Raw genomic sequence first — 10,553 nt, 5'->3', positions numbered from 1 at the left:
AATGTTACAGAACTTTTAATAACGCACCCCAAATTGTTTCTTGGTCATTCGAGATTGTTACAATACTGGAGCATCGGGGGATCTCGTATATATTACGTCCCTGGCAAGCTCTACGCAGCAATCGACACAGCCTATAAAATTCTTAGAAAGAGAGAGCAATTGACCTCTACTTCATAACATAATGCGATAATGCAAGATTCCCGAATGATTATTAGTTTCGTTTATAAATGCTCATAACAAGCGTAAAGTTTGCAACTGAACAACAGACAATAACATAAGATTATTACCATACGTAAAAATTTTATAAGCTAATGAACAGATGGTCTTAACTTTATTACAAGGAAAGTTCTTCGGTAACTTCCAATGATTTAGAGCCTCGTTGCCTGATGATTACCTGCTCCCTACCAAAACGAAATGAAAGAAAGTACTCAAAACCAGCCCTAACCTAAAAAGAGCTTAATAACATAAAATTAATCAAAGTACTGTACGTATATACCTCAGTAGTATTCTTTCCGATGCTTTTCCGTTACCGAACGAGTGGGGAAAGAAATACTTAATATACAAATTCATGTAATTTATATTATGTACAAGCAGGTTCATCGTATAATTGAACTTGGAGTATAAAACAAATTATTCGTAAACAAATATTGCCTGAGTATAAAAATCTGACAAGCTTTTACTGACTATAATAATGTAAATCTTTACAGTCGAATAAGTCGGTCTCGAGAGGATTCTTGATTATTGGATATTACCTCATCTTCGTCGTTCACAGAGTCGTCATAGGGCTGTTGATCAAGTTCCGACAACGCCATCCTTCGGACTTCCCTTTTCAAATTCTGTGTAAATAAAATTAAGTAAATATTGTGTTGATTTTTGTCGCAAGAGTGCCAACAATGTACTTACCTTTGGTCCTTTAACTTTCAACCTCGTATAAATTATCAGTGCAACGAGTATTGCGATCAGAACACAGATCGAACTGATCCATATTATATAATTGTATGACCGATTATCTGTAAATTATATCACGGTCATTACTTTGGTTTTTAGGTGATATACAATAATATTCATTAATGCCTTTCGCTTTCGGCTAACTTTTTTTCGGTCTGAAAGAAAGTGAAAATGAGAAGATAGCTAAAAGCGAAAGACATTAATGAATATTATACTGTACAAGTTACTTTTTGGAATCATTCGGAGAAATTTTTACCTGTGATTATAATATTCATATATCTCTCGATTGTGCCAACACGATTTTTAGCTTGACACGAGTAATTTCCGCCGTCTGCGAGGCCGCGAAAGTATTTGATATACAGCTCAAAATTATTTTTTGAAATTGCGTACTGTTCGCTGTGCTTGACGAGTGGTTTGCCATCCTGTACAAAATTCAAACGGGAATAAGATGAGTACATTGAGAAATAAGTGAAATACTGCCAACCACACCATAAGGTTGGACAATCCTCGCTGTACCAACACTCGTCGTCAGTTTGTTTGTAAGTCAACTGCTCGAAGGTAACTCATTCAAAGCCATGTCATCGAACCAACTACGCGAAGGATTTGCCAATGGAATTTTTATTGATTTGAATTGAAAGTATTATATTGATTACAACTGTAATGAACACTTAAAATGATAAAAAAAAAAAAATTGAAACAAATTTGCAACTGTTTTTGAAATACGTATCCGAATTTTGAGTCGCATATTATACAGTATCAACAAGACTCTATAAACTAACAATACAATCAAATAAACTTCTTTAAGTTTATTGACTCCAATGACTTCAAAGATCAACTCAATGTGATATGCGATCAAATTAACACTTTAGTCATAAATACGATAATCGTTTTTTTTGGCCTGTGTTTATTTCATGCGATTACTGAAATTTATAATAAAGACGTATACATAAATGTAATACGAGAACCTTTGAATGTAATTTCAGTAACCATGTCTTTATATTTCGGTTTACAGCAACGGATATTTGTTCGTTCACGAATTCTTGCCGTTATCCTAATACCATTCAACCTCACACTGCAATAGTTCGCATTGAGGTGTTTTGAGGGTGGTGACACGTGACTGATTTAAGAGTTTTTACGAGCATCCACTCAATGTTTCGTAAAACTTTGAATTGATTCAGAATTTCTTGCAAAATGATTGCTATTTTCAGAAAGTGCGCACAGATAGGGATGAATACATATTGAACAGATTTTTAATCCATTAGAATATTAATCTGTTGAATGATATCGATCAAATCTGGTGGGTTTTTCCTAATTTTGAAATACTCTGAGAGAAAAAATACATATTTAAGCTAAGGAATTTTAAAATTTTAAGATTTTTTTCAGGAGATCTAAAGGAAATTCTATTAGCTCACGAGCAGATGAATTTCATTAATATCCAATATGCGATTATTGCGTATGAAACTAATTAGAAAAGTTCGAATTCAAGTCTGTTAGGTACCTTAAATATTGGAATCAAGAATCCTTCAAATGTATACACGATTTTATTTGAAAAAATTCATAAGATAAATCAATCTAAGTTAATAATTCATCAACAGTATTTCAACTTTTGGCCTTTTCAATTGAATAACTTATGCAAAGAAATTCAGTTACATCACTCAAAAATTTTAGTGAAAAATAAATGAATAAATTTTAGGCTCTAATTTCATTTTGTTGTACGTAAAAAATTCTTGATTTTTTTATAATTTTTCATAGTAACTCATATGTAAGTGATGTTTCTCGAAATTTGCTCAAACAATTATTTCATCAACGAAGAAATTAGCTGTCAATACATATTTGGTGGTATGAAATATTTGTAACTACCTTCAGCCATGTTACTTCAGGGTATGGCAACCCACGTGCAAAGCAAGTTAGTCTCACTTCGGCGTGTTCGTCGTTTGTTAAGTCAATTCCAATTTCAGTATTGTTTGTGGTTGATTTATCACTGATTGATGGAACACGCGCATCTAAAACAGTCAATTGAAAACATGAGCAACCTGCACTCTTGAAATGCATAGAAATTTCAGATTTTTCTGAGACTTTGTGGTTCTAGTACCTTATATTAATTGTATTTTCATTTTTATAACGCATGTATGAAAAAGTTGCTTGTTTGGGCCTCGGAAGCGGTCATATTGTGGCACTTTTCTGACATTTGCAGAGCCACCGTCAGTATCACGCGCCAGACCTGCGCAAAACGTTCTGCGCATGTCTAGCGAGCATAACAAGCTCAATTTATGCTATCGATGCGCCATCTCTGAGCGTATTTCAATCTGGCGCGATGTTTTCGGTACGTGCCGCACAATTCCTTTCTGGCGCGCCACGTGGTTTAGCCATTTCAGTTATGGGCATCGTAATTCGTGACATACCGTCCAGAGACTGTGTCACAATTGTGCGCAACTTTTTCATACATTTGTTATAAAAAACAGTGTTCGATAAGAGGGCGACATGAGGTGTTGAGACTCGTGCGATGTTTTTAGCACTTACTTTCGCCTCGACTACGGTTCGTGCTAAAAACATCGCACTCGCTGTAAATGCCCATCATGTCGCCCTTATATCGACATGTACTATTCTTTCTAGTAGTATAAACCGGCGCAAATGATAAATATACGTTCAGTTCACTCGGTACATCTAAACAGAAATCACCATAATGCACATACCCTTCACCGACAACTCGTAAGACACCGTCGTCGTGTTGTGATTTTCTTTATTCTCAGCTCTACAAACGTATTCTCCAGAATCCGATATTTTCACGTCAGAGATTTGAAGTATCGATTGGAAGGTAAATTTTGTCGTTCGATTTGTAATTGATACCCTTCCTGGAATAAATTCACGAAACTTTATTTAGTAAATATAATTGAGTCTGCTCGTTTATACGAATCCAAGGTGCATATCAAAGGATGTGAAACAAAGTTTTGACGACGTTACCGTGTTCCGTGGAGTTGTTTACCTCCCAGGCAATATTATTGGTGAAATTATAAACGGAAGCGCCACACGTTAAATTGACAGTATCACCTTCCGCCACAGTGCCTGGATCCATTACACCGAAATATCCGTTTGCGTCTGTTATTCAAAATTTAAGGATAATTATTGAAAATTTGATGTTTTGCTGAGTAGAAACTTCGGCAGAAAAAATTTTAACCGTTTATGGTCAGTGGAATCAACTCACCAGAAACTAAAACTGGCTCAACGACTTCGCTGCAGCCAATCACGTTGCAGCTTCTACATGTCAGATCTCCTGTCGCGTTGATCCTTATGGTTGAATGCGAGAGGATTTCGAAGTAGAATGAATGAGTTTCGTCTCGGATTTTCTGGATTTGATGCAGAAAATTCAATAATTACTCTTACGATAAATAAAAAAGTTAGAAATGTTTGATCGCTTTGCGTGTATACCTGATTTTCTTTTAATCCTGCACAGTTTACGCTATAACTTGAATAGAATTATTTCTCATCTGAATGCCCCCAATGCAATATTACAGCACTAATAAGTTACATCTATGAGTTTTACTTACCAAAAATGATGCGTATTTGGAAACGGATTTCGACGGAAAGTCAGGGTATTCCAAATATTCCCACGTTATGTTTGGTAACGGTGAGCCTGTTGAGGAACAGGAAAAGACGGCAGGTTGTCCTTGTGTGTGATAGGAAACAGAATTGACAATACGAACGACTGGTTGAGCTGTGAAGTAAATTCATCGGCCATGTTAGAAGAATTTGGTCAACTTAATTGGTGACGATTTGAATGCGGATTTATGGGGTATTACCTAAAACCATCAATTTGAGTTCATAGTAGTTGGAGTAGTTTAGAGTGCTGATGAAAAGTGTGTACACACCGATATCAGCCATTGTTGCATCAAATATTTTGAAAGTATTGTTCGTTCGTGATTGAGTGTGCAAATACTTGCTAGAGTTTGTAATTAGCCGATTATATCTGTCCATCCTGGAATCATTATTAACGTTAACGATGAAATATCAACTGACGAAAACAATAATTTCATCCAAAATATATCGTTCATTTAAACTTTCGCACATTATTAGAATTCAGAATTAAGAGCATGGCTTACCATTCAACGGTATATGCTTTGGGATATGTGTCGATGGACAAATTCCAAATTGCCGTTGTTCTTTCAACTACAGTCACGGAAGATGCATTCCCACTGGACGCGGTCACGTTGATGTACTTAATATCTGGATCTGGGGAAAATCGTAACATGTTTCGCATCGTTCAAAAATCGGCTCATTTTTATTGCGATTTTCAGATTATTGCCCTCACCGTTAAATTCCGCATGCATCGTTACACTACTTTTTACATATCGTTTTATTTTGGTACACGTATAATCCCCGCGATCGCTTTCCTGAGCATCGAATAATGTCAATTGTGCTGCTCTCATTTCGTCATTGTGAATTTGGAGCAACCTCTCTCTCTGAAATTTCGGTGTTTAGTTCAAGTTATTAACTATAGTATTCGAATCGATGTTCCACCATATTGTTATCCGGTTTCTGGAGTTAGCGCAAATTCATGGATCGAGAAAACTCGAGAATACTTTCAAAAATTCAAATTCAACGACCTCGACTGCCTTGAAACTATTCCAACCCCGTGAAAGTTAGTTAACGCGATTTTTTTTGCGATCGCTAAATACAGGATACAAGTATTTTCGAAAATTTCGCTCGATACCGTTATCAGTGATACTTACGGGTACCGAAAATGGAACTCTCCACTCCACTTGCAACGGTACGTCATTATCATCTGCCGAATGACAGTTAAAAGTGTGATTTTGTCCCCATGCCAAACCTCGAAATTCTTCCCTGTCAACGAGTGGTGGCAGTGGTTCGCCAAGCTGATCGGCTATAGATCGAGAAAGTATTACAGAATATTGAAAAATATTTTTAGCACCTCCTCGTAATGGTATGAGGATAAAAGTTAAGAAGATTCCACCATTTCAAACACAAGCTAGAATATCGACAAAAAAAAAGAATGGTGTCTGTCGAAATAAGTGTCTACTTGTTATCGTTACACTCTATAGTTACTATTGAAATCTTTATTGAATAAAGTTTATCACCTATTAAAACTTCATAATTCAGCATTGTGAGATAAAACCAACTTGGATTTAAGTAGTGATGTCTGTGTGATATATGGCACATATATGTGCCACTCGACGACTCACTAACATTGTGTTTGATAAATCCAATTTTTGGGTCGTATTGAAAACCAGCAGCTGACAACTTCGAACTCTATGAATAATAAACATAAGGTATCATAATCAAGGAGGTTGAAACTATACGAAATACATTCACTGGTACAATATAGTTGGTTTGAAAGTGAACGCCAATCTAATAGCACGTCAGGAAATACCACCGACCAAGAAGTTAAAGAAATCGTTTCGGTTAATAGACTCAATTCAATTATTGAATCTGCACTACATAACTGAGTTCCGAAATATGGTGGTGAAATAATGTAAAAAAATATTAGGTTTGCAATGTACGATTAGTATTACACGTTCACTGTGCAAATGTTAAAAAGTTTACAAAGTTTGTTTTCAAGTTATAAAACCCTAAAAATGTACTGCATGTACTATCTTGAAAAAGAAGCTTATTGAACTGCGACACAATGAGTTCCTCAGAGAAGCTTCTTTCTCCAGTTCGATTCTATAAACTGCACTTCACCTTCAATAGGTCTCATCTGCACGCTGCACTTACCGAACCGCTGAAATGCTTTAACGAAACTGACAGCTTTTTGGGCGTACTCAGTCGACACGGTATGACCAGTGATCCTCCGGTCTTTTGCCCAATGAAATGCTTTAAGTAATGTTCGAAGATCGGTGGATCAGGCGCGAATATGCTAGATGCTGAAAGATTCAAAATTACTACCAGGCGATACATGATCCAGTAGTAAAAATTCGATTAGCTAGTAAAAGCGTTAATCCAGCAAAACGATTATAAAAGGTTCATTCTAAGATATTCAGGTATATGAGAACTTTTCACAGATATTTAAAGTCATTATTACTTACAATTCACGTAGACGTAAATCCAAGTGATATTTTCGTCAGGATGCTCGATAGTTTCTGCATCGTTCTTTATTTTTATATCCTTGTAAGCACAAGCGTACCATCCAGTATCCTCCGACGTGGCATTAGGACGAATGAACGTATGCAGGCCAGAATTCTTGTCAAACGTGACATTGTAATACCAGTGCAGATCCTAAAAATTCATTATCGATAATGATTATACACATCTTTTAGAATGTTGCAGAACCGTCATCATCGGACTGCGAGCGTCAATGAATACATATATGAGCGTAAGAAACAACACGTGCATGATACGGAATATCCATATATGAAAACTGAATGTCGTCGTCACCCTGACATGATATTATCAGATTGTCTCCTTCCTGAATGAGCAACTCAGCTTTCGCAGGAATCATGTTTGGTTTCCGAGCCGTGATACCTGCAGAAAAATAGGTGACTTTTGTTGAGAAGGATGTAACGATTGATTAATTATAAATTTGTCGACTGATTACAGATCAACTGCGAGTAACGTTAATCGAGCTTTAAAAAGATCAGTAAACAGCTGAACCCAAATAAATATTATCACATTCACTGACTCGTAACGAAAGCAGTGATCATGATATTCTAAAATTGAAAGCCTCGGTCTTATGACTACCGTATGAAGGGAGATTATCGTTTGAGTCTATTGCAGTACCTATTCATTACCTAAGATCACGATCCAACAACTCGAGTGAGAATATGAGTAAGTTGCAATTTCAAGGTGACTCAGTCTTCGACCCGTAGAGATTAAGTTTGGCCTAATGAACTCGGAATATCCACGAGTGTAGCTGTCTTATCGGAGGTGAATGATTACACACATGCGAAAGAGAAGCAGGAAAATCGAAAACAAACACGACGAACGCAGCAATTTTATTATAAATACCAGAAAAGTAAGACCGTGATAAAAATAAGACTGAAACCACACGTAGGCGTATAATTTTGAAATTAGGAAAGAAATTTCAATTACGTGCACGAGATCGTTACGGTATTCAAGAAATATGAAAATAGTGTGCTATCGAAAAACTCGAACTTCATGCTCTACTTGCATATTCATCAGCAGTGAAAATGCAGATTGAATATTTAGAAAACTTTGTGGTACGAAGTATTTTGGGCTTCAAAACTCAACATTTATTATAAATACTCGAAAGTATGTCAGGCCGAAAATTGGACAACTCCTCGTAAAAAAGTTTTTTTAATATAATTCACTCACATCTTAATGACTTTTTTTAATAACATTTTTTTCAAATGAATTTTCATTTAATAATTTCAAATTTGTGACACATGAAAGAGAATTTTTGATTCTATTTTTATGGTAAATTTCGCTGGTATGGTCGTCTAAAGTTACTCCTTTTTAAATTTGGCTGACACGATATCTCAACTTTAAAACTTCTGAGGAAAAAAAAGAGATTGTCAAAAAGTACACTTGTTGCAATCGCCTGAAACAGAATTATGCAAATTCTATTGATGAAAAAAAAAAAAAAATTTGCCGACTTTTGAAATTTTTGACCTTTTTTCAACTTAAATTATTTGAACAATGGATTAAATATCAATAATTAATTTTAATGGAACTTCAGTATATAGCATATACATATGAGGAATAAGCCGTTAAATTTTCAGATTGATAGGTGCAATAGTTTCGTTTTGTGAAATGTCAGCCGCGTCAAAAACGTTATTTCGAGAAAACCGCGATTTCCTTTTTTTACTAAGATCTTTCCATTGTTTCACATTTTTCAACCGGTTCTCGAACTTTCTAGTTGAAATAGTAGTTTCTATTTATTCTACGTATAATTACTGCAAGTATCTATAGTTTTTAAAAAGTCGATTTTTTTGAAAAAAAAGATGTGCAACTACCCCTTAAGTATGTGTTCATTAAAATTACCCAGAAATAAACCTGATAATGCCAAAGCTCCCAAAGCCCAGGTATAACCGACACGTTCCATATTCTTGCTTTGTATGCCGAAATCACCCGATGAAGGAATCAAAGGAGAACTTCAGTTGAGACAGAGTAACTGACAATCAATCTTGTTGCTTTGTAGATCACTTAATGTCCTATACTCATCGTTGTCTCAATCAGTCTGAATATCGCAGAGAAACTTGGGGATAAAAGCATCGACGTCATTGGCGCATGACGAGCACGCGGGGAGCCACGCAGTCGAACGTTGCGACGCTCAAGCGTTCAAATCGTAGTATTCAAGTTTTATCTGAACGTATAATGAAATTTGATGAAAGCATTGTTCAACAGAGAAACGTTCTATCGATCCAATTATCAATGTGAAGCGACTTATGGATTTTCATCACCGATTAAAGCGAATTGCTGTTAATGCAACAATAGTTTGCATGGATTGTCTGGCCGTATTAACGATGTGGCATAACGTTAGTTATTGATAAAATTATTCAGATCATTATAATTTTTCACCATTTTGATATGATGTGATCATGCAGTTCCAGATCGAACCAAAAATATAGATACTTTCGGGCTCTGATAGTGACAGTGAACAGTTTTTCAAGTTTTCAAATGTTTTAAAATAAAATCGAAAATATGTTTAGTGAACTCAGTTCATACAATATGTAATCACCATAAGTCATCACCAACAACTCATAAGACACTATCTCGTTATGGTTCGTTCTGTTCGCAGCTCTGTAAACTTATTTTCCAGAATCCGATATTTTCACATCAGAGATTTGAAGTAACGATTGGAAAATTCGGTTTTTTGATTTGAAATAGATTTCCTTTCTGGAATGCATTTCACAAAAGTCTTTTTGGTAAATATATCGATCGAAGCTATGACGATGTTACCACGCTTAGCAGAGTTACAAAAAAAATTACAACCGTTTATGGGCGATGGAATTAACTAACCAGAAATGAAAATTGGCTCAATGGCTTCGATGCAACCAACCACGTTGCAGCTTCTATACGTCAGATCCCCTATAACCCTGATCATCACGGTTGAGTGCAAGAGAAAATCGGAGGGGGAGAATCGAGAAGCTTTTTTAAATTACCCATAAAATAACTCAAAAATAGCTAGAGGTGTTTGATAATTTCGCATTCACTTGGTATTCTTTTATTACGGCACAATTTATACCATGAAAATATTACATCGCCACAAAAAATACTATTTCTTAGTAGACAGAGCGCAATGTAATATCATTACACTGATAAGTCACACCTGTGAGTATTACATGCTGAAAATGATACATTTTTGAAAATAGATTTCATGTTAAAAGAACATCTAAAATTATCGTCGACCTGGAAGTGAAAATTTTTCCGTCAACAAATTCGATTCTAAGACTGGATGGATGGAACGTGCGTTCGGTCTTATAGTTTAATAAATTTGCTTCGACATTGTAAACAGCGGCGGACTGGGGGGGGGGGGATCGTCCCGAGTTGCAGGTGACAAATAGCTAAGAGGTGCCATTGAGGGAGTTTTACATTCCTTAATTAACCAAATTTATGAAATTATTCTTTTTTTTTTGCTTTAATTTTTTCAAATTTCAAATAAAAAAAACCATTGGAAGGTTTTTAGAAAT

General features: G+C 35.6%; 1 protein-coding gene across 1 annotated transcript; it reads right to left on the bottom strand.

The window, feature by feature from the left end:
- Positions 1-604: 604 nt before the first annotated feature.
- Positions 605-9,097, bottom strand: LOC124411313 (hemicentin-1-like). The gene is made up of 17 exons (XM_046890386.1): positions 8,905-9,097; positions 7,295-7,425; positions 6,990-7,179; positions 6,679-6,827; positions 6,042-6,213; positions 5,676-5,827; positions 5,255-5,405; positions 5,046-5,175; positions 4,746-4,921; positions 4,494-4,660; positions 4,151-4,292; positions 3,910-4,044; positions 3,642-3,800; positions 2,809-2,951; positions 1,205-1,370; positions 904-1,010; positions 605-836 (listed from the first exon to the last, which is right to left on the bottom strand). The coding sequence occupies exons 1-17, from the start codon at positions 8,963-8,965 to the stop codon at positions 702-704; spliced, it is 2,466 nt and encodes an 821-aa protein (XP_046746342.1). The 5' UTR covers positions 8,966-9,097; the 3' UTR covers positions 605-701.
- Between the last annotated feature and the right edge of the window lie 1,456 nt (positions 9,098-10,553).

This window comes from Diprion similis, chromosome 10 (assembly GCF_021155765.1).
Source record: "Diprion similis isolate iyDipSimi1 chromosome 10, iyDipSimi1.1, whole genome shotgun sequence".
Taxonomy (NCBI): Eukaryota; Metazoa; Arthropoda; class Insecta; order Hymenoptera; family Diprionidae; genus Diprion; species Diprion similis.
This window is presented reverse-complemented; position numbering and strand designations above follow the sequence as displayed.

What these genes read in the sequence shown, in the direction of transcription:
- LOC124411313 (XM_046890386.1), bottom strand. Translation starts at nt 8,965, where the DNA reads ATGGAACGTGTCGGTTATACCTGGGCTTTGGGAGCTTTGGCATTATCA. An exon ending in GAGTTCCATTTTCGGTACCC is followed by an intron (nt 5,406 to 5,675) that starts GTAAGTATCACT and finishes CCGAAATTTCAG; the next exon opens with AGAGAGAGGTTGCTCCAAAT. An exon ending in GATGCATGCGGAATTTAACG is followed by an intron (nt 5,176 to 5,254) that starts GTGAGGGCAATA and finishes GATTTTCCCCAG; the next exon opens with ATCCAGATATTAAGTACATC.